Source organism: Balearica regulorum, chromosome 8 (assembly GCF_011004875.1).
Source record: "Balearica regulorum gibbericeps isolate bBalReg1 chromosome 8, bBalReg1.pri, whole genome shotgun sequence".
Classification (NCBI taxonomy): Eukaryota; Metazoa; Chordata; class Aves; order Gruiformes; family Gruidae; genus Balearica; species Balearica regulorum.
Genome location: NC_046191.1, coordinates 2,496,528 through 2,518,543, shown reverse-complemented (window position 1 = coordinate 2,518,543; position 22,016 = coordinate 2,496,528). Strand labels below are relative to the sequence as shown.

At 44.0% G+C, this 22,016-nt stretch overlaps 1 protein-coding gene across 4 annotated transcripts in view; it reads left to right on the top strand.

Moving 5' to 3' along the window:
• DNAJC6 (DnaJ heat shock protein family (Hsp40) member C6) overlaps positions 1 to 22,016 on the top strand; it is a 50,708-nt gene that overhangs the window by 25,778 nt on the left and 2,914 nt on the right. For 3 of the 4 annotated variants that reach the window (XM_075759176.1, XM_075759175.1, XM_075759172.1), the window contains 17 exons: positions 793 to 943; positions 1,854 to 1,903; positions 2,010 to 2,158; positions 6,101 to 6,223; positions 8,397 to 8,530; positions 9,277 to 9,471; positions 9,862 to 9,979; positions 10,735 to 10,814; positions 10,999 to 11,192; positions 11,286 to 11,366; positions 12,255 to 12,701; positions 15,004 to 15,156; positions 16,490 to 16,558; positions 17,336 to 17,470; positions 18,983 to 19,243; positions 19,603 to 19,748; positions 21,675 to 21,851. In XM_075759176.1, the coding sequence (XP_075615291.1) occupies positions 793 to 943; positions 1,854 to 1,903; positions 2,010 to 2,158; positions 6,101 to 6,223; positions 8,397 to 8,530; positions 9,277 to 9,471; positions 9,862 to 9,979; positions 10,735 to 10,814; positions 10,999 to 11,192; positions 11,286 to 11,366; positions 12,255 to 12,701; positions 15,004 to 15,156; positions 16,490 to 16,558; positions 17,336 to 17,470; positions 18,983 to 19,243; positions 19,603 to 19,748; positions 21,675 to 21,851 (2,663 nt within the window). Of the gene's footprint in view, positions 1 to 792; positions 944 to 1,853; positions 1,904 to 2,009; positions 2,159 to 6,100; positions 6,224 to 6,415; positions 6,548 to 8,396; positions 8,531 to 9,276; positions 9,472 to 9,861; positions 9,980 to 10,734; positions 10,815 to 10,998; positions 11,193 to 11,285; positions 11,367 to 12,254; positions 12,702 to 15,003; positions 15,157 to 16,489; positions 16,559 to 17,335; positions 17,471 to 18,982; positions 19,244 to 19,602; positions 19,749 to 21,674; positions 21,852 to 22,016 lie in introns of those variants that run through there. The other variant, XM_075759177.1, reaches the window with a different exon arrangement.

Sequence of the window (22,016 nt, the reverse complement as noted above, 5' to 3'; positions counted from 1 at the left end):
CACCAAAATAACACCTTAAATGGCTCTTGCTCTACGTTTGTCTCCTATTGACTTTGCAGCTTCAAGCCATTTCAAGCTGTGAAGGAAAAGCGTACCCAGGAGGTCAGCCCCGCTCCGCTTTAGCCTTAGCGATTTGCCAAGTCCCGTACCAAGGCTGCAAACGTACAAATAGCCAAAAAGGTTCTCAGTCTCAGCTGGAAATTTTAATTCCTCAAATTCCTTCTTTTCTCACCAAACCCCAAACTTTTGTCGTCTTCCACTCATGCAAATCTAACTGGACTCTTAAGTGACTTAAAATCACTCTGACTTCTCCTAGATCCATAGGAATCGATAGTCCTAAGACAACCTTCAGCCATCCAGCTGCAGTCAAACTGGCAGCTATGCCAGTGAGGCTGAAGAGCTGCTGTGTGTTCTCGTACCTTTTTTTTACCCCTCTGGAGGTGGTTGTTGATTTGGTCTTGGTGCTGATCACCAAATTAGCTGCATGCTGAAGAGCTGGTCTTGCTTTGGGTTGGGTTGAGAGGTGAGGGAGCTTATATGGTGGCTGTCCACGTTGTACCGATACTAAAGTCACCCTACGTACAATGCTGAGAGTCAGCGATGGTTTCTGACTTCAACCAGCAAGAACACGCCATCTCTCGTCTCTGAAAAATGATGGCTTTACTTTTCCCCTACGCTTGACGTGCAGCAGCGCACGTGAATAATGTTCGGTCTGATAGAACAGTGGTTTTGTTGGCTCTGTGGATCTGTTCCAACTAAGTGATGTTTGCTTTGGTTTTGTTGTACTTGAAGGCGCCTCGTCACCAGACATGGAGTCCAGCTATGGGGGAGGCTTGCTAGATATGGTGAAAGGAGGAGCAGGGAGACTCTTCAGCAATTTGAAGGATAACCTGAAGGATACCCTGAAAGATACATCTTCAAAGGTCATGCAATCTGTTGCCAGGTACAGTACAACTGAAGCTGCCTAACGCAGGTAAAATCACTAACTGCAAAGTGCCTGGCTGAGCTGCCTCCTTAGCTAGCACGGCGCAACTTCCAGCTAACCCAACGAAGGAGGTGAAAACCACAAGTGACTTCTCTGATTCTGTCTCATAATTGGTATTTGACCTCAAGGAAACAGGAAAAACAAAGTAAAAAATAAAATCTAAGCTTTGTAGTAAGTGAGGACCAACATCCTGAAATCTGGAAAAGCCCCCCCACCCCCTAGTGAAAGTGGAGCAATTGGTCTCTGGTTCCTTCATCGACCCCTGTGGGGTCCTTCTACTCAGCCACCACTAAACTATTTTGTCACTGAGAATTGGCTCATGTTGCATGCCTTCCCTTTGCTGTGCAAGGAGGCTCTTCTTGCTGATACAACCGTTCCCTTTGCTCCAGCCACCTTTTGAGTAGAAGAAAGAGCTGAGGTGACTTTGCTTTGGTTACCTCTGCTGGGGTTGTCCTCTGTGCTCAGCACTCTATCTGCCTCTGAGTGATATAGGGCTGCAATAAATTTAAGAAATTTAATGCAGGCAAGACCTCAGAGGCTTTGAGGCATCTGCAAAGCGGCAAACTATTAGAGATTTCTCCTGAAAACTGGCACTGAAAATTAATGACAAAAGGGAAAAGGGACCTTTTTTGCAAGCTTCTGCATCCAGTTAATTGAGTATGTAGAAGGGAAGGCTGGGTCGCTGTCTGCAGGAAGCTATTTGCACCCTTTTCTTAAGGCATAAGGACAAAGAATCAGTTTTAAGATTGTTCTTTCCTTGTGTCACAAGCAGATCTTTGTGGGAAAACACTCTTCCCCTGGTTCCCCTAAAGTGCTGTATTCCGTAAACGTGTGCATAATGTCTGTCTCCTACTTTGTCTTCTTTTAGTTACACCAAGGGAGAGCTAGATATTTCGTACATTACCTCAAGAATCATAGGTAAGTACTGCTTATTGGATAAATAAAACTTGTAGTATCCCAGGGTTCAGAAGTCCCTAAATGCGTTATGGTGCACACTCAGCCTGGCTTCTTCTTACGTTTCTAGTGATGTCTTTTCCGGCTGAAGGCGTTGAGTTGGGATTCAGGAACCACATTGAAGATGTAAGGACGTTTTTGGATTCCAGGCATCCTGACCACTACACCGTCTTCAACTTGTCACCCAAGTATTATCGCAGTGCCAAGTTTCACAACCGGGTGAGTGTCTTCCGCGAGGTTAACAAGAGCAGGGGGTGAAACTTTTTGGGGAAAGGTTCTGGCTATTCTTTGCATGGCAGAACGTAAGAAGATGAAAAAGGAATTATAGGTGTTTCTAAGCTGCTGTGGTCATTTCTGGGTTTTGGCTGATGCCTGGGACCATGGGGATTAAAGAGCTGGAAAGTTCAGGGCATAATACTTGTGTTAGGAGCCTGTGAGAGCATGTGGCGTTGCACTAAGTTGAGCCCGTGCTGCTCTTGGCTCCTACGTAGCTGTTAGAAGCTGCTGCAGAGAAATGAGGAGTAAAATGAAAGCGCTTTGGCAGAAATTACTGAGAAGGTAGATTATTTTCATGTTGAACCATCCTTCAGTTGTACTTTAATCAAGCAGGAGCCCTTAGCAGCAAAGCACAGGGCTGGAAACTGGATTTAAGGGACACTTTGGCTCTTCCATTGGCATATGACTTTAAAAACCAGCCTCCACTCTCTGCCCCAGTTTCCTTCCCTAAAACCAGAACAGCATACGGGAGCATTGCAAGGCTCGGTTCATTAATGGCTTTTAGAGGAAATCTCTATGAAATACTGCTGCTGAAATGCAAGATTAGATCTAATCTTTCAGAAAACTTCCTGTTCTTTCCCTCTCCCGCAAGGGAGTGATGATTTTTTTTCTTATTTTTCATTGCCTTCAACAAAAAAGGCAACAGCAGTTGCCAGGCTTAACCCTCAGTCAGGGTGAGCGAATCTCATGCTGCATAAGCCTCATTTCATTTTAATTTGAGGTATCGCTGAATCTATCTTCAGCAATTGCTCTGCTCACCACAAATCACTGACGCTTGAAGCGAATTTCTCAGTGGCAATCGGTAACCAGCCATGACTTCAAATATGAGTAAATGAACGGGAAAGACTAATTAAAAGATATCGAGGGCTCTGCATCTTCCGTCTTGCATGGTTCTGTTGTATCACTGTTGCTGTTGGTGGGAGGAGGAAGACAGATCTACTTTGAAAGCCCAGCATTAAACACCTGTTGGTATATTGCTTGACCTGGCCATAACTCCTCCACCCCCTGGGCTTTATCTCCTACCCTATCCAATGGCTAGACAATCGATTTCACATCTCGCACTTGAAGTATGACTGGGTGCTTTGTAAGCTATTGCCTTGACACGTACGGGAAGAAAATGATGCCTCTTTGATTAAAATATTGTACTTTCAGGTTATGGGCTAGGACATACTGACTCCAGGTATTTTTCAGGAAAATGAAATGTGCAGAACAGAATACGTGAGATCAGATGAAACATGAAACAATTACAAATATGAGGTTGAACTTCATATATATTGGAAAAAAATAGTAACAGGCTATCAAGGAGGTAAAATCACATGAAGAGTATTTTCTGGATGCAGATGCCAGATGAGCTGAAGTTTTGAGATGCAGACTTGTTCTTTGAAGTGAAAGGCTTTCCAATTTCTATATCTTGTTTAAAACTTGGGCTGTCTTCCTGCCCTGGCATGGCAGTGCGGGGCACGAAGCCCCAGGCGCCCAACTTATTGAGGAGAAGAGGGGACTATGAACACTAAAACCTGCTGCTCAAATCTATTTGCGTTCTGTTCTCCCCCCTGCCTTGCCACTCCGGCCGGAGAGGAGAGCTCGTGGCTGCTCGAGGAAGTGTGAGCAGTTTGAAAACATATAACTCAAATATAGCATTAAACAACAAAACCAAACTTCAAAGTCCCTGACGGGTCACATTCTTGGCTGTTGCTGCCCTACTGCTCAAGTAAAACAAGCGCTGGCTGCTTGTCTCCAAAGCTCTAGAAGAATTCCTGTTACTCTTCTGTACGGCTGTCCTTTCGTGAGCGGTGGCGAGGTTGTTTGAAATAAATGGAATGCTACGTAGCGCGTATTTAATTTCCTAATTGTGAACCAGCAGGCAGAGGTGTAATTACAGGCAAAGTAAATATATAATTATGGACTGTTGGGAAATGTATATTATTTACTTGATAAGTGATAATGGCTTTTCCAGATGCTTGAAAGTGTGTTGTCATGAGGTTTGTTCAGAAGATAGTCAGTGAAAGGGTCACCGGTCATATTAATTTTAACAGCCACTTGGAATCTGAATTGTGTTTTAGTGATCTAATTGTGAGTAGATCTTGTGCCTTCAGAAACCTGGTGCAAAAGTATTTGGGGTTTGGAGGAGAAGACTTTCACTTGATATAGAAATAATAAAGTAATTGGCATGATAATATAAAATATGTGATTTATGGTATCGCTACTCTGGCTTTATAAGAGAATTGAATACATGTTTACGATCACTTTGTAATTCGGATTTTACAATGGTCCCGTACCTGCGGCAGTGCCAGGTCTGTGGGACAGGAAGGTAACGCTGGCCGTTCCTGTGCCGGGGGTTACCACACAGGGAACCTTTGGGTGTTTGGTGCCCCCTCAGCCCTTCCTGAAAATGCACAGAAAAGGCAGAGGAAAGGGAAAATCAAGTGTATACAACAGGAGCAATGAGATAAACTACAGCTCTCAAGACAGGAGAAGACGGGGGATGAGAATGATGCTGTAGAGAGGTAAACAGGGAATGGTTCTTCACTGCCTTCCAAAGCTTGAGCATGGATTGACTCGTTGGGTAGCTTCTACAACGCAAACCTGCACCCGCTCACCAAGCGCACAGCTGAATTCCAGGATTTGGTGGAGATGACAAACTTTCCTGAGTCTAAAAAGCAATTAGACAAATATCTAATTAGATATTAGATTTGACCAAAAACCTCCTAAATGTTCTGCAGAGGTCTGCCAGCTGAGAGGCAGGCAGGAGGACGGATGCACTGGGTTAGGCAGCGCTGCCGGCGTGTTCTGTCCCTGGATCCTCTGCGCATCACCGGACCCGGTGCTTGAGACAAACCATGGCTTGGTAATTCCCCGGTTTGAGTCGGGATTCCCGTTTCTGCTGTAAGATGTTGTGCAGGTGTACGTAAGAGAGAACCTTACATACAAGTTTTATGAAACCTGGAGCACTTGCTTCTGCTGAGAGATGAAAGGTCAGGTGTGGAAATGGTATGGCTATTTAAGAACAGCTGGGCAAAGCATCTCCTTCCTGCCCCCGGTTCTCACTAAACAGGATCCAAATGTCAGCCGAGAGAGAGAACCAATTCTTTGTCTGAGGACAAGCCTCATGTTGTTTCTCCTTTAAATTTCTTCTAGCCAGAAATGTCTTTAAAAAAAAAAAAAAATTTAAAAAAAAATTAAATTAAACCCAGATGAAACAGAGATGTCTGTAGAAGGCTGCTTGATGTGCTGTTTCAGACTGCAAGGACTGTTCTTGAGATAAGTGTTCTGACTCAGAACTAGTACATTGATGAATAGTAACTAGACATACTTTAGGATTTGTGTTTTTTCAGCTCTAAGAAGTAATTCATTTTCCTGGCTCATATATTAACTACACTCAGATATGATTGTTGTTTTCTTCAGGAGAAGTTTCCCTTAATTAGTCTAATATGTGTCGAATAGGGCTTGAAAATCCTGTGACACAAAATGACTGAGAACAACAGATGCTCAGTATCCTTTGAAAATCAGAGCCGTAGTTTTTAGGGACAAGTTGTACAAAGGCGTTAGACATAGCAGAAATCCATGCGCTGCTGCGAGACTGGAGTGTTACAAAAGGCCACTCAAAATAATCTGACTTGGAATGTAAATTTTTTAAAAGTGTATAGTCAGTGACAATACATCAATATAATGTTATTTAACTGAGAATTTTTTTTGGTTTGTTTCCTCATAATTCATGAAAGTCACAGAGCAGAATTATGCATGAGAAGAGATGGAGTAGGTTTCAAGCACACAACTCTAGGTTGTAAGAGAGAAGTACGTTTCTTGGCAGAAGGTGTTTGTAAAAGCATGCCTTGCTTAATGCTCTTATGAAGCTGCCTTTTGTTCACTGTGCGATTCCTGCAGGTATCCGAATGTAGCTGGCCAGTACGACAAGCGCCCAGTCTGCACAACCTCTACGCTGTCTGTAAGAACATGCACAACTGGCTACAGCAGAACCCCAAAAACGTGTGTGTCATCCACTGCATGGTAAGTACACCGGAAAGGAACTACGTTTTTAGACCTATGAGTCATAAGTCATATTGCATGTTGTGTGTCTGGAGTCTGCGTACAAGGATGGTGACAATTTCTAATCCAAAAAGAAATGTAATAAAACTGACCCCATGGAAAGGGGCTTCATCTGCCATGTGCAGGTACATAGCTAAGCTGGAAGACCTAACGCTGAACGAGAAGCAGGAACGCAAAGCAAGAGAGGTCACAATTGTTCTAGCAGTGAACTGCTAGAGGTGACGAGGAGCAAAAAGGTTTAAACTTGACCTGAGCTGTCAGCCCGCTACGGCTTTGCATTTTATTGTAAGGAGTCGCAGAACAAAATGCAGCCTCCAGACTGAAGGTTACTGATGGAAGTTGGGGAGAAAACACGTAGTTGGGAATTCTGTTGAACTGTGAAACTGAGATTGTTAAAGTCTCTTGTGGCTGCTACTTGCCAGGCCTGGCTGAAGAAGTCCAGTTGCCTTCTGCTCCTCTTTGTGCACCACAGCTGAAATGGTTGCTAAATCCCCCTTAAGGGTTACTTGGTGCTGAGCAACATGTAGATAGGATGGATGCATGACAGTGGTGTAATTCTGTATGACTAACTTGTAATTTACCCCATACAACCTTTAATATTGACAGCAATGCCCAAAAGGAGAGTTCTAGTTTGCTCCAGGAGCCTAAATTAAATCCAGGAGGCTGTCAGCCCTGATCAGCATAAACTGGAAGGAATGGGGGAAATGGCTGATCCCAAACCGCATAGACCTTGCGTACGAGCCAGGTGTTTCTGCCTTGCACAGGACAGCCAACGGCTACAGGATATAAATTCCATTCAGAGATGAAGATGCACTCGATGCCTCCAGTCCTGGAAATCTAGCTCAAGAATCAAATTCCTTTTCTGTCCTTTGAGCAGTGAGTGTCTGAATAACGTTGTAAAGGACAAGGAGTCCTTTTTAACACTTTCCAATGAGTCTGCAGAAGCCCACTTAGTTTACATCAACCTGAGACATCTTTTCAGAGCAATTGGCAGGGGCTAAACCTTAAAAACCCAAATATCCTGTTAACCTCGAGCCATGTGCTCAGGCTCGGCAGGTTACTGGGGTCTGGGTCAGCTCTGGTATGGCAAATCCTACAGTACGGCTGGAGTGCCTAAGAGGTGCCTGAAATAAGTACTTGCAAGGAGCCTGTGTAACTTTTAACTTGTGTTTCAGACGTTGAGGGTGACTGCCTGCCTGGTGGGGCAGTAGGTTTCCCACTCCTTGTAAATGACTTCTGGGATGTTCTGTCACCCTCTGACAAGCGGGTGATGAGCTGGGTGGCATGGTGCTTTGGTAGCACCGAGCAGGCTCTCGTACCCATCGCTGTGCCAGGAACGTGCATCCAAAACTTAGCAGGCATCAGACCCAAATTTTGGTGGAAGCTGGTGGAAGGGCTTTTTGTTCGGCTCAGCAGAGGTGGGGTATGGTCCGTATGGCTCATCACCTCATACGTTCCTGGGTATAGCAGGGACCCGGGGCGCTGGGGACACTTTGATTCTTGTTTGCTTTTTCTGTATTTTTGGTCTTTTGGTACTGGTTTGACTGAGCAAGCACGCTGCCCTTTGTTATCACCCTAAATAAAGTGTAGACTTGTCCAGGAGCAATCTGTAGGTTGAGGGCCGTGGAGCTGTTTGGGTGAGGGAGCCTTGAGCTGGATTTTTTTGTTGTTGTTCATGGACTCTCCTAAGTTAAATGTCTATTAGGTGACTGCCTGCAGCTGTGGGATGGGTGTACTCTGACCCCTGTGGTCACTTCCAGGCCTATGTTTGAAATAATTAGAACATTACAGCTTGGGAGCAGCCATGAAACTTCAACATTTGTAGACAAAATGTACTTCTGGGCTTTCAAAACATGGTCAAAACCATCTTCAGCTTTGGCTGCTTACTGGATCTTGTCTTAGCTTTTGATCCAGGCCAGTGCCACTCACTGAAGTCCTAGGTATTAAACAAATGACACAGCACTGGAAACTCCTCATTCTCATGTGATCTCATTCGTAGTCTTTCTGGAGAAATTATTTCATGTGATTTAAGGACGTGCAGAGGGTGTTCTGTTGAAATTTAAAGGATGTCTCTGGTACTTATACATTTTCTTTTTTTTTTTTTTTTTTCTCCCCCTGCCTCTTTCCTTAACAGGATGGCCGTGCAGCCTCAGCCGTTCTGGTCAGTGCGATGTTCTGTTTCTGTCACCTCTTCTCTAATCCAGGCCCTGCTATGCAGCTGCTGAACACAAAGAGACCTGGAATTGTCCTGTGGCCATCTCACAGGAGGTAGAGTATGGCTGAACGCTACGCGAGTGAGCTGTATCCCTCACGCTACAAACTGCCCAAGCAGTAGTCGTGCGTTAGCCGTCGTACTTCGTGTTGACAGCTCTTAACTGATGTTTGTGGCCACTTCCATTTTACCCACATTGATATAACAGTAACGGAGGAACAAAATCAAATATTACAATAGCTTTGCTCGCTAGTTCAGGAGAGCTGACAAACCTGTAGTTAACAGGGTGGATCCCTGTAGTTAACCTGGGTGAATCCCTCTCCCTATTGCAACTTCATCCTTGCAAGAGTTTACACTGTAAAAATGTCTTTTTTTACAATTTCCATTAAGCAGAGGAAAAACTGCCTGTCAGAGCAAACCAAAGATACAGTGTTACGTGTGTAATAATAATGATCCTTCAGCACATGACTAACAAAGTGATTCATCCGCTATGTGCGTGTAAAATAGAAGGCAAACTTCTACTGGTAAACCAGAAAAAGTGTTGCTCAGTACCTTTGCTCCTAAAAGGTGAGGAGGAATGATCTTCAGCTCAGAGCTAAAGGCCAACTTCCTTCCTCTCCAGTTCCTGTAATTAAACAGAAGTAGAAGTGTAGATTTTGTGCTAGCTGCAAGGATGCTGGAGTATGTGGAAACTCCAGCCGTGGAACTCGGAAAGAATTGCACTTTCACTGGATTTCATGGTACCGAATGAAAATTGCTCACCTGGGATGGAGATTTCAGCAATGGCTTTCTCTGTCTGCAGATACATAGGATACATTTGTGATCTAATAGCGGACAAGCCCATCATTCCTCACTGCAAACCACTTACTATCAAGTCCGTCACCCTCAGTCCAGTCCCCTGTTTCAACAAGCAACGAAATGGCTGCCGGCCCTTCTGCGACATTCTCAGCGGAGAAACCAGAATCCTTACCACTTCCCAGGAGTATGAAAGAATGAAGTGAGTTTCTGGGATCTCCTACCATCCTTAGGAGCTTAATGCGAGGAGGCTTTCCTTTTGCTGTGACGTGTCTAATACCTGTGCTGTGGTCATTGCTGGACTGCCCGATAAATGAAGGAGTGCATATATTAATTGAAAACTAGTGCCTAGTGTTGAAATAAACTGCCAGAATGAGTCTGAAGTTGTGATGCGATGGGATACCTTCACAGAGATAGTTCAGTGCTGTGTTGGTTTCCTCTGAAATGTTGCTGTTTCAACTAAGCCTAACACTAAGCAGAGCGCTGAACGCACCTTCTGTTTGCTTGGCCTGAACAAGATGATGTTGTTGATGGGTGGTAATGGTGTTGTGGGAGGGACCTTAACTGGATTTCCTTCTCTTCCCCCTCAAAGAGAATACCGTGTGCAAGAAGGGAAAGTCCTGATTCCACTGGGAGCCACTGTCCATGGAGACGTCGTCGTTTCTGTCTACCATATGAGATCGACCATAGGGGGACGCCTTCAAGCAAAAGTAGGAGTTTGTTTAAATTCTCTTGCATGGTAGAGGCAATACAGCTAACTAAGAGATGGCTAAATATGGGGTCTAAGAATACGCATGGCATTTGTGATGGAAGTTTCCTTACTTGACAGCAGACATAACACAAAGTTGAGCAGTGCCAAGTGACGATGAAGAACCTCATATGGAGAAGTCCATAATGCCGCTGATACTTTAATCCAAGATCTCAATAATTTTCCTGATTATATGTTTGAAACCTTAATATTCAAGTTGCAGAGTGTCCAATTAATGTTTTTCGTTTCTCAATTTGTTATTGGCACTGCTTGCTGTATAGATGATGCTTTACTGAAGCCTCTACTGCAAGGGAAATGGTCTTACGTCTTCCTGGGGTACAAACCTATTGCTCCACTGTATTCAGCGGAAACAGATAATCGGTTTCATTTAACTGCTAAGGTGTCAAGTAGATCCCAGAAATAAAGACAAGCAGGGAAAGAAGGCATATTCCTGCACGCTGTGAAGGCACTCTGCTGTATGGAGGCACCAGCAGCAGGGTTTCAGGCAGATGGAAATACCTGGCTTTGAGAAGGAAAAGCTCTGCTTTCTGTAGAACGAGCAGAACAAATCAGCTTATATAGCAGTTATCATGAGTCTATATAGTAACTGGTAGTAAGGTAGACTTAACTGTCTGCATGTGCTATAAATATTTCATTAATTTAAGCACTTATTCAGTCTGGTCCTCTGTGGTTTTGTTTGGTTTTTTTTTTTTTTAGATGACCAACACACAAATATTCCAAATTCAATTCCATACTGGATTCATAGCCCTGGGAACAACCACACTAAAATTCACCAAGTGAGTATTTTACGCTGAACATTAATCAAACCTGAAGCATAAAAGAAGCCTTATGAGGGCTGAAGGAGAACGTTCATAGATGAAATGTGAAGAGTCTGTGTGCATGCCTATATTGAAAGAATTTATATAGCTTTGCAGAAATATCCTTTCTTTTGTAACTGAACAACTCCTTGTCCCAATTTAGGCCTGAACTGGATGCCTGTGACTCTCCAGACAAATATCCTCAGCTCTTTCATGTTATACTGGAGATAGAAATACAGTCTACTGATAGACAAACTGAATTAACTCCCCCATGGGAGAACTTCACGACAAAAGACATCAATCCAACCATTCTCTTCTCCTCTCATCAGGAGCATCAGGACACTCTTGCTTTGGCGGGTAAGAGCTGCATAGATTTATTCAATTTACATGCCCACCCGCATGCTGAACTTTGTTTTGCTTGATTTTATTTATTTGGTGCTCTTACTGCAGGTAGAGGTCCCACTGATTCACCCCAGGATAACATAAGAAATGTTGGACAGAGTGCATTCTTCTCATCTCTCAGCTGGCAAGGTATGCAGACTTGGTCTTCCAAGTAAAATCTGCTTCAAACAAGACAAACAATTTTTTTTTTTTTCTTCCCCCCCCCCTCCTCCCCGGAGCACAGAGTCACGCTGAAGGATCTGATTGTAACGTGTCTTTCCCATTAGATCACAGTGTACTGCTGGTCACACCCTTATGTTGCAATTGAGTGGGAATTAATTTCCTACAGCGTCCTCTTCGAACATTGCCTGCTTGTGCCATAAATGATAATTATCGACATTGTTCTAGCGTAAAGCTTCACCATAGGTCTACTTGATACTAAAACCAAATTTAAGCCGCTTTTCCCTAATATTGCACTATATATATAGTGTTATGAGAATGTAGCACTGAGAGTTTGTCGGAGAGGCCATTTAATAGCGCTGAAAGCCTCGAAAACCTCACGACGCTGCTGAATGCAGCATCCCTCCTCCGGCATCGGCGCTGCGTTAGGCAGGAGCCTGGCGTAAGAGGTCCCTGTGGGCACAGCTGGGAGGGTGGTTTATGTCCCTACTCCTTTACAATGAGCCTCGTTTGGCCTGGATTTTGAGGTATGGCTGGAGAACGTCCTGGGTGCTTGGTCCTGACCCAGAAACTTGTTCAGTTTGTATCTGTGGGCATTATGCTTGCTGGTTCTTCAGGCTTGAGGAGAGTCAATTAACCTCCATCCGTGTTTCCTGATCAATAAATCTGGCTCCTTATGATACAGGGCAACAAAGACTTTAGGTTAATCTTTGCAAAGGACTGTCATTTTAAAACCCAGCAAAATGCTGCAGTAGGTTTCTCAGTAGCTTTTTGTTCTGCATATAAGCTGATTTTTTACAGGACCTTTGTGATGACAAAACTAACAGCTACCTAATTTTATCTTTAATCATCATTTAGATCAGAAATCTGACAAAAGTAGCTCTCACCCCACCTCAGAGGATCGAGCAGCGTTGGTGCATGAGGAAAGCGAACAGTCAGATGACGAACTCTTGTCCCTTTCCAGTCAGCACAGTAATGCCAGTGGTGACAAGCCTCACGGGACACCAAAACACAGCAAAAAGCAGCAAGAGCCTCCAGCACCACCTCCACCTGAAGACGTGGACCTGCTGGGCCTGGATGGTAGCCCTATGAGCAAGAGTTTTCCCTCGCAGCCCACTGCTGCCCCCTCCAACTCAGACTTGCTGAATGATTTGTTTGGGGTTGGTGGACCAAGTTCCCAGAGTCAAAGTGGACAGCCCGCTGCTGAGGAGGTCTTCCATGTGGGAGGACCTGGATCTGTGCAGTCAACGCCTCGGCGTTCCGCAGCTTCGGCATCCCCATCCCCGTCCCCAAGGGTAGGAGAAGGTAATAGTGGCCATGCCGAGTGTGTGGCTTGGGGTGCGTACTTTGAGCATCCCACCTGGGTGAGCTGCTCTGGGCTGTTGGGTTCCTCTTGGGTACACTCATTTCATGAAAATTAAGAGCTGTGAGGGATCCCAAGAGGCCAGCCAGCTCCTCAGGTGTTGGTGTGTCTTCACACTGATGCGAGAACACAAACCAAATTACCTAGTTTGTTCCCTAAAGTCTGTACTGGAGCTCACCCAGGTGTTTGGCTCCTTACATTGACAGCCACTGGAGACCATCAGCTTTGCTCTTACTATGTGTCCAATAATGCGTATGAGTGGAATAGGCATTCATTTTAAAAAAGAAAAAAGCCTCTTAGGTTTTGGCTAGACCAATAGCAGTTTGGACTTATTTTCTCTTTTAATTTTAGAGGTTTTGGAGCTATGATACTGATCCTGGTTTATGAAATATGGCTGCACAGTTCTGCTGTTTCTGATCTTTCTGCAGACAAGATAGGCGATATGAGAAGATCTTTTGTTTCTTCAAAAACGGATGGAGATCAGGCTGGCAGAAGGAGTGGTTGCATAGATATTAGAAAGAGGGATCTTTTGGAAGGTTAAGTGAACAGAGGAGAGCAAGTGAAACAGGTGAAGAGCCCAATCCAAGTTGCTCAGACTCACTGAGGGCCTCTGGAATAGAGGGTCAGTTTGGCCAAAGGCAAAATGTGAACAAGTGGCTGGATCTGACAGCAGGTCTCTGTGCATCGCACCGAGCTGCACAGCCTTCCTGTGTTTGGTTTGGCCTAATCCTTTACGTTACAGCCTAAGAGCTGGCGTTGTCAACGCGTACCTGATTCAAGGAGAACAGTATGCTTGCTTAACTTTTTCTCAGCAAATAATAACTTAAAGCGTTTGCAGAGCCTGCCAACTTTCATGTACAGAAACAGTATTTTTTCATTTTGTTAAGGAGGCACAGGCTTGGGCAATGCTGGGGCTGATGCTGGTAGCACCTACCACAAGATGGCCATGCAGCCAATTTCTGAAGACTCTTCTTGAGTCTTCCTTTCTTGGCTAGAATAAAAAACCTGTGGGCTTGGGGAGGTTTGTCTACTAATACTCTGAAAGACCAGGTTTGCCTATGGTGTTTTTCAAAGCAAAAGGGACAGGAGCGGTTATCATCTCCTTGCACAAGACTTGTGAAGGGAGGGAAGAAGAGAACGAGGACTTGGACACAGGAGAGGGGAGAAGAATAGAAGTTTCAGTGGAAGAAATTGGGCCAGTTGTATATGGAGAAGGTTCTTCTTGCTGTGGCTGTGGTATGCTCAGTCAGAGAGCTTTCGCCCAGGCATGGGAAGGTTGTGCAGACACGCACCTCATCAGGCAGAGGTGCAGCACCAGTATCAGGAAAAGATTTCTGGATGTTACTGGTGAGCAGCATAACAGGAGTTGTAGGATGCTGCTTTGCAAAGGCCAGATTGGTGCTTGAAAGGGAGAGGGGAGGTATTGCACAGCTAAATTGTCCCAAACCAGGGAAGCAAGAATAAGAGCTTGCAAGAAAAGTGAAGACTAGTAATATTTTGAGTATCCTAAACAATAACATAAGTAATGAGTAGCATCACTAAGAATGCATAGTGTCTCAGGATTGTAACTCTCTTACAGTAGTATATATTGCATCTCTGTTCAAGATGCTCTTTACCTTAAAATTGTTGGCAAATAAGAATTTGCATGACTTCATGGGGGTTTCTTTTGGTTAGGTTTGTGGGTTTTTTACATGAAAGACAGTAGGCTAAACAAATTGATTAAAAATGGACTTTGAGAATGAACTGAATTTTTGTAACAAGCAATAGTATATAGGAAAGATACTGGTTATTTTCTAAAGCTGTTTCTAAAAGACAGTCCTTTTACCCTCGACATGTATAACCTTTGACAGCCTAAAATCATGTTGGACTTCATTCAGCTCTTGAGAGGAAGCAGGAATTGTGCCAGGGTGCTAACTACAAGCTCCAGGCTGCCCCTCACCATCCGTTTATGTATTGGCAGTACGTTGAAACTTCATCTGAAGTATCTAAATACTCACTTTGCTCTGAAATTCAGCCCCTCTCTTTGGCAAAGACTGATGGGATCAACAAGTGCGTTGCCATGACCAAGTCGTGTGGTGCTCTGTCCTGTAGCGTTTGACTAGGGCCCTGGCACTTTCCAGATGCTGTCTCCTATTTGGTATCTGCAGGTATTCGGTTTTCTTCTCTGCACACCAGTGTCTTTTCCCCTGAAGCACATTCATTGTACAAGTTAATGATTTAGTTTTCCCAAATATGTTTTCACAGCAACTGCCTTTGATCCATTTGGAAGTAGCCCTAAGCAAACCGGTCCAGACCTCCTGGGTTCCTTTCTTGGTTCATCAGCTGTCCCTGGTGATCCTTTCCTTCAAGCAACAAGAAGTCCTTCACCAACTGTGCACAGCGATCCCTTTCACATGGGTAAGAAAGTGAGGCTCTTCTAGTGTATTTAAGTAAACATGGAATGCCGCTTTTAAATAGCGAAGGAGCTATGGAGTAGAAACTGATGCTTACCATAAAATGACTCTAAACCACAGAAACCCCACTAAACAGGAAAGAGCTTTTTGTCTCTAGACTTAAAGCATATTCATAATTTGCAGCGTGGTAGGATGGGACTTGTTTTGCTCAAGTCTTATACTTAATTAATAAGCTATTTGTATACAAGAGAAAAAGAGACCATGAAGGATGTCTGCCTGCATGTTCCTGTGGTTATGAGGTCTCATTTGAACCAAACTACCATTAATTGAGGTAAATAGAGCATGGCATGTTAAGGTTGCTAGAGAAAACACACGTCCTTTGGTGATTTTAGCTACAGGCATCTGCTTTCTTTAGATCTGAAGGTAATCCTGGCCAAATTCACAATTGAATTTGAAGAGAAGGGATTTTTTTCTTTATAGGACTTTTTTCTTCTCTTACTTTGTTTGAAATGTCCCTTAGTTGTCCCCTTCTCCCCCTGTGCCAAAATTTAATGTTGTAACTTTCCCTGAAACATGTTCAGATACAAATTTGTTTGTGTCTGAACATCTAACGGATGTCCCTTGGGTGCAACAGTCTTGCTGGAAAGCCAAAACAACAAAGGAGGGAACTAGTGTGCTGCTGGCACTGCTCACATCCTTCCTTTGCCAAACGCGGGTATTGGATATTAACTCTGTGAATAAGGCGGTTGGGTCCCACTTGGAGCTGGCTGCACTAATGACAGGAATTGAAATGGTATCCCAGCATGATGAGGTATTAAATTACAGTGCTAGTGCCTCTGGATAATGAACTGCTGGCAGGGTGAACTGCATAGATGTACGGGCTTTATTCGATACAGGATTAAAGGAAGGACTGTGTGTGTTCTTTCTGGTTTACATCTGTGTGCGCTGTTTCACTGTGGTTTTTTTCTCTCCATCCTTGCCCTTTGCATGTAGAATATTTCCTTGGGGTGAGATGTATTCAGAAACCCCAAACCCCACGTGTTATTCTGGTGGTAAGGCTTTTACAAATAAGTATATAAAGCCTCTGACCAAGGCCACCATAAAATGAACACTGTAAATCTGCATCCTTCCCAATTACCTCTGTACAGTATGAGATCAGAAATAAACATTAAGTTTGTAATGCCCATTGTGGTGGTGAAGTTCACTTCTAATTAGCAAATAGTAGTTGGACACAATACTGTCTCTCCTGCTGCTTGCCCCCTACCCTTCCTAGGCACTGGATGATGTTGGTTTTGCTCTGTTAGTTTGAGATATTTATATGTAATCATTCTGCTTAGCTTCTAGCACACCAACGGTTTCCATACAGCCAGATGTTTCCGGTGGTTGGGACTGGCCCAACAAACCAGGTATGTATCATAAAAATTCAGGATGCTTAACAAAAAAAACCCCTTAAGGAGCCCTCAGAGAGGAGATGCAGATGGAAGATGTTACCAATGACTGCAGAGAACAGGTTCCCTCCTGCTGCTGCTTGGCACTTTAACATCCCCATTGAAGTTTTGTCAGATTAGTCAGTCTCATCTCAGCGGCAGCAGGTATGCTGCCTGACATCCTGGTCTCCCAGTCATCCAAGTGAGGATCTGGCTAGAGATCGCCAAAGTCTTTTCAAAAATCTGGGTTTCCTTCCTCAAGAAACCAGGGCCTGCAGTGGGACAGATGCTCAGTGAGGGTGTATATACTCGTGTTTCATTCCAGTGTAGAGCCAAGAGAAGAACCTGGGACATGTTATGTTTTCCTGGGATGCCACTGAACAATAGCATGATTCTTTCTAATCTTGGGAGAGTATGTATGTCCTACCAAAAGTTGCTTCCTGAACGCTTCTAGTTCTTAAACGCTTCTGGTTCTTAAAATATATCCATTTATCACAATTACTCTGTCATTGTAGACAGTCTGGGGAACATTTTTGTTGCTGACTCTAATTGTGAGTGGGTGTGCAACTAGTCTGGGCCAACGCTGAGTTGAGACTGCTTAGGAACCTGACAATAGTACACTTAATTTTAACAGCAGTCTTCTAACATCATGTGACTGAGCACTGGGTAAGAGCTGCACTCATGTAAAACAGGGATAAAAACTGAGTTATTTTTTCCTTTTCTCTTTTTTTTTTTCCTTCTTTCCCCATGTTTAAGGTGGCCTAGGTGTGGGAAGTAAGTCAGCTGCCACCAGTCCTACTGGATCCCTCCATAGCACTCCCACTCATCAGCCTAAACCCCAAACACTGGATCCATTTGCTGATCTGGGAACTCTTGGAGCAAGTTTAGCAGGTTTGCATCCCTTATTTAAAAAAAAAAAAAAAAGTACCAGCTCTGTTTTAGAGAAATAGGATGAACAGCCTGATATGTGACAGAGCTCTGTGGGTCCTCTCAGCCTACCCGCATGCCGGTGCTGCTTTCCAGCTTTCCTTTCTACTTGATTCTCTGTAAGCTCTCACAAATCTGTGCTTTTACTGCTCCTCCATCAAAAAAGCTGCTAAGAACTTGTTAGGACCTCTGTAGTCTATACGGATTGCAAAGCATGTCTCGTAAGTCTGAAGAGTCTCTGGCTAAAGATGGTGTGGGTCTAACTCTGACTGGAGAACCATTGCTACAGACCTTGGAGCAGTGCTAGGGAGCAGACTTTGGGTCTTCCAAACCACTGAGGTCCTTGAGGAATTGTTCCCTTCTAGACTTGACTCGTTTTTGTCCTTTGTGAGGAAACCTGTGGAACCTCACTGGTCTGCCTCTAATTTGCAGCACTATCTAAGGGTGCAGTCTGAACCCATTTTCATTTGCACCTGGCTACAAAGGACTGTTTGCTTGACTGCTTAGACAAGCATTTTCTCCTTGTTTTATCTCAGAAAAGGATCAGCAAACCCTTGACCCCTGTGTTAAAAAGGCAGGTCTGACAAATTATTTAAGTTTTCCTTAAAACCCAGCATGTCAGCTTCTCTGACTCTGGTAAATAGATTTTTCTTCCCTTTGTCACTGCCCTCAGCTCTTTGCAAGCTTTGTGGTTTTAGCTGATGTTTGTTTTCTCCTTTGCGTCAGTACCAGCATGGTTCTGGAATTAGGTTTCCCAGTTCCCTCTGCTGGATCACTAGCTGCTCTGCAGGAGCAAAATAAAAAGTATGCCAAGACCCATGTCGGAGCCGTGAAGGTGTTTTTAAAACATGTGTTCTGTAGCAAAGTAATGGAGCTTAAAAACAAATGACTTGGCATCCAGAGGATACTTAACCATGTTTTTGTTGTTCATGACTAAGTCAAAAGCACTTCATTCAGTTTCCATGACATGTCTCAGAGCTCAAAGTTGAGTGTGGATGTTAGTCTCAAATAATAAAGCATCAACACTGCGTACCTCCCACCACAAACTAAGGCAGAGGAGTATCTCCTAAATAAGATGCTGGAACACACAACTCTGTGGGATAGTGTTACATCAGCACAGCATAAGGAAATACTATTTCAACATATGTCAACTTGATGTTGCCACCACAGCACACAGGAGCTGTAGTTCCCAGTTAGCTGCACGTAGCTTTCCCTGTGTTTCCCTGACGAGCTGCTACTCCAATTCCTGTGCAATCTTCAAAGGCAGGTTCTGTCTTTTAAGCAGCTTACGGAGCAGTGACAGGAAAGTTGAAGGGCTTTGCTTGATGTTGCAAAAATAAGTTTGTGGCAGAGCTGAAAATAGAAGCCAGCTGCCTGGGGGATTTTATTTAGGTTCCCTTTTTGGGGAAAACAGGACTTGGAAGGCAAGTCCTGTTTGCTAATGCATACCATCACTCCTTTCCCCCTGCCCTGCAGGTGGCCCTTCGTTTGCCAGTAAACCAACCACGCCAACAGGCATGGGCGGAGGATTCCCCCCCTCGCCGCAGAAACCCTCTCCCCAGCCCATGGGCGGCAGTGGCTGGCAGCAAGGAGCTGGCTATGGCTGGCAGCAGGCGCAACCCAAAGCCCAGCCAAGCATGCCTCATGCCTCGCCCCAGAACAAGCCTAATTACAACGTGAGTTTCTCAGCAATGCCGGGAGCACAAAATGAACGTGGAAAAGGACCAGCTAATGTTGGTAAGCTTTTCAGAGTTCAGCATCCAAAAGGTTGGCTCCTAATATTGCTTTAATGCTCAAACACCCTAAGAGGGGGGTCAAAGTAAGAAAGTCATGCTGATCATTTGATCATATATCAAGTTCAACACTAATTGTCCTGTCCTAGACTCTAATATTTAGGAAATCCTGTATTCCAAATAGGCATCAATAATAATAATTCAAAAGTAACATTAGCCCATACCTCTTTTCTGAGAACCTGCACACTCATTAGCACTAGGAGATTGTTACAGTGATAAGTGTGTGTGGGCAGCTTGGGTAGAAAAACAGCATTAAATAAACCTGTATTGTAGGAATAACTTCAAATCTTCTTGTTTTTCAAGATTCAAAACCAAAAGTGTCTGCAGATTTCGAAGATCTATTATCTGGTCAAGGGTTTAATGCCCATAAGGACAAGAAGGGCCCCAAAACAATAGCTGAGATGAGAAAAGAAGAAATGGCTAAGGAGATGGACCCTGAAAAACTCAAAGTAAGCCATATTTTTGTTTATGCTCTTACAAGTCAATGTGTCTTTCGCTCTCATCGTGCTGGAGGCTGCTTGAAGCACTGTCCGGGAAAGGTGGAGGGGGCAGGAAGCCACTAGCCGTCCTGCGTGTGAGGCAGCTGAGCAAATCTTTCAGGTCACGTAGTGCCAGAAGCTATCCTCCTGTTTTAGCACTCGCTTTCGTGCGGAGCCTCCACAGCATTGCTGGGTCCCAGAGACCACGTGCTCTCTCTCATGCTTGCTCTCCATAAAGTAGGTGTCTGAACTTGATGGCATCATCAACCACTGTGCTCCCCACTTGTGTGCAATGAGCTAGTGTGACCAGAAAGACAAAGTCATACACTGCAGGTGTTGGGGAATAGCTGGAAGAATCTCCACTATCTCATCAGAATGAGAGATACTACTTAGCAAAAGTGGCGAGTTTGTGAAAACTCTGTTCTGAAATAGCTTCTCACAAATACACCAGGTAAGAGCAGTGACCGGCTCTGCCAGTCCTGCTGCCAAACCCAGGTTTTGGTGAAATGAGGATGTTCTCCCCATGATGAGATTGCCTTGGGGCAGACAGTGATTAAATTCCTACTATTTGTTCATATAGTAAGTTCTCCTGCCTTCCCTGGAGATGTGAACTTCCTTTGGAATAGATTTAAAATGCCGAGGTTACATTTCTGTCCTAAACCAGACTCTGGAAAAACAGTGGCTTGCTCAGCATTACTGTCAGGGCTGCTGGTCTTCCACATCAGTCCAGCCCTGATTAGCAGGCACAGCTAATTGAACTAATCCTCTGTCTCATTAATCCTGCCTGCTTTGGAATTCTCTCACCTCACCTCAATAAATTACCAGACTACAGATCTATTATGAAGGGAAGGAAATTCAGTCTGTCCTGCTCTACATTTGCAATATGAAGCCACAAATTATAATTACAGAAGGATAGAGAGCTGAGAGGAAAAGCCCAAGCAAAAGCCAAGAAAACTTCCAGAAAACAGAATCAGTGATTTTTTTTTAATTATTTATTGTTATTATATTTTTTAATCTTGTGGAAAAGCTTTAACCTTTGGAAAGCATGTGCCAGCAACCACGCTGGACACAGACATCAGCCACTTGTAACCAAGCTGGACAGCTGTTGGGACACCAAGCAGGCAATACTTTTCCCAGTTCATAAGCTAAACAACTTCAGCGATTTCTGTGGTACTACTTAATGTGTGCAACACCCCCCAGCACACTGAAGCACCCAGCTGATTCTCCCTTCCCTCTGATGCATTTTATTTCAAATCACTTCTTCAGCCTGGAACTGTTAAATCTGTTTATGCTTTGGTTTTCACATTTACTTCCCTTTCCTCCTCCCTTTCCCCAGCTGTAGGCTAAGATGGCAACCGCTAAGGGGAACTAAATCATCTAGGCAAGTGCCCTACCTGTTGCTTTATTGAACTGCTGCATTGCAGGTAGCAAATAGGCACGTGGAGGGAATTGAGGCTTCTGACTTAGAACTTAAAAAAGATTTGTATTGGAGCCAACCTTCGATGTGAGTCTTTAGAAGACTTAACGCACAAGAAGATACACATCCACAGCAGAGTTCTAGTTGAGCTTACTTTAGGTGTGCAATTAAGCTTGCTGAAGAGCCCCACAGTTAAACATTTCATTTATCTTTTCACTGTTCCATCTAATGACTGTTCCTAAGCGTTACCAACTCAGTATTTTTAGCAGGGATGTTGCTCGAGGTGTTGTCTTCACTTTCAAGCAGTGTTATAAAAATTAATGACAAAGAGAATGACAAATATCATCCAAAGGTTTTCTAAAGCTTGGAAAGAAATGTAAGATGCTCCTTGGAGTCATTTGCTATTCAAACGAAGAAACTTTTTCCTACTGGAATATCTAATGTAAGGCATAAATCGAGACTCACATCCTTCTCTCCAGGTCCTGGAATGGATTGAAGGAAAGGAGAGAAATATAAGAGCCCTGCTGTCCACAATGCATACAGTCTTATGGGCAGGGGAGACCAAGTGGAAACCTGTCAGTATGGCAGATCTTGTCACGCCAGAGCAAGTGAAGAAGGTCTACCGGCGGGCAGTGCTTGTCGTTCATCCCGACAAGGTAAAGTTCTCCTAGTTTCACGTTGTTCAGAAATTGTCACTGTTCTCTTAATTATAAAGTGTTGAATGTGATTGTTTAATGTATTGGTGCAAACAGCTTTATAGAAGGTAGTAGTTCAAGATTTTTTTGCCAGTTTCTGTGAGAACTCTAACCACTCCCAGCCCC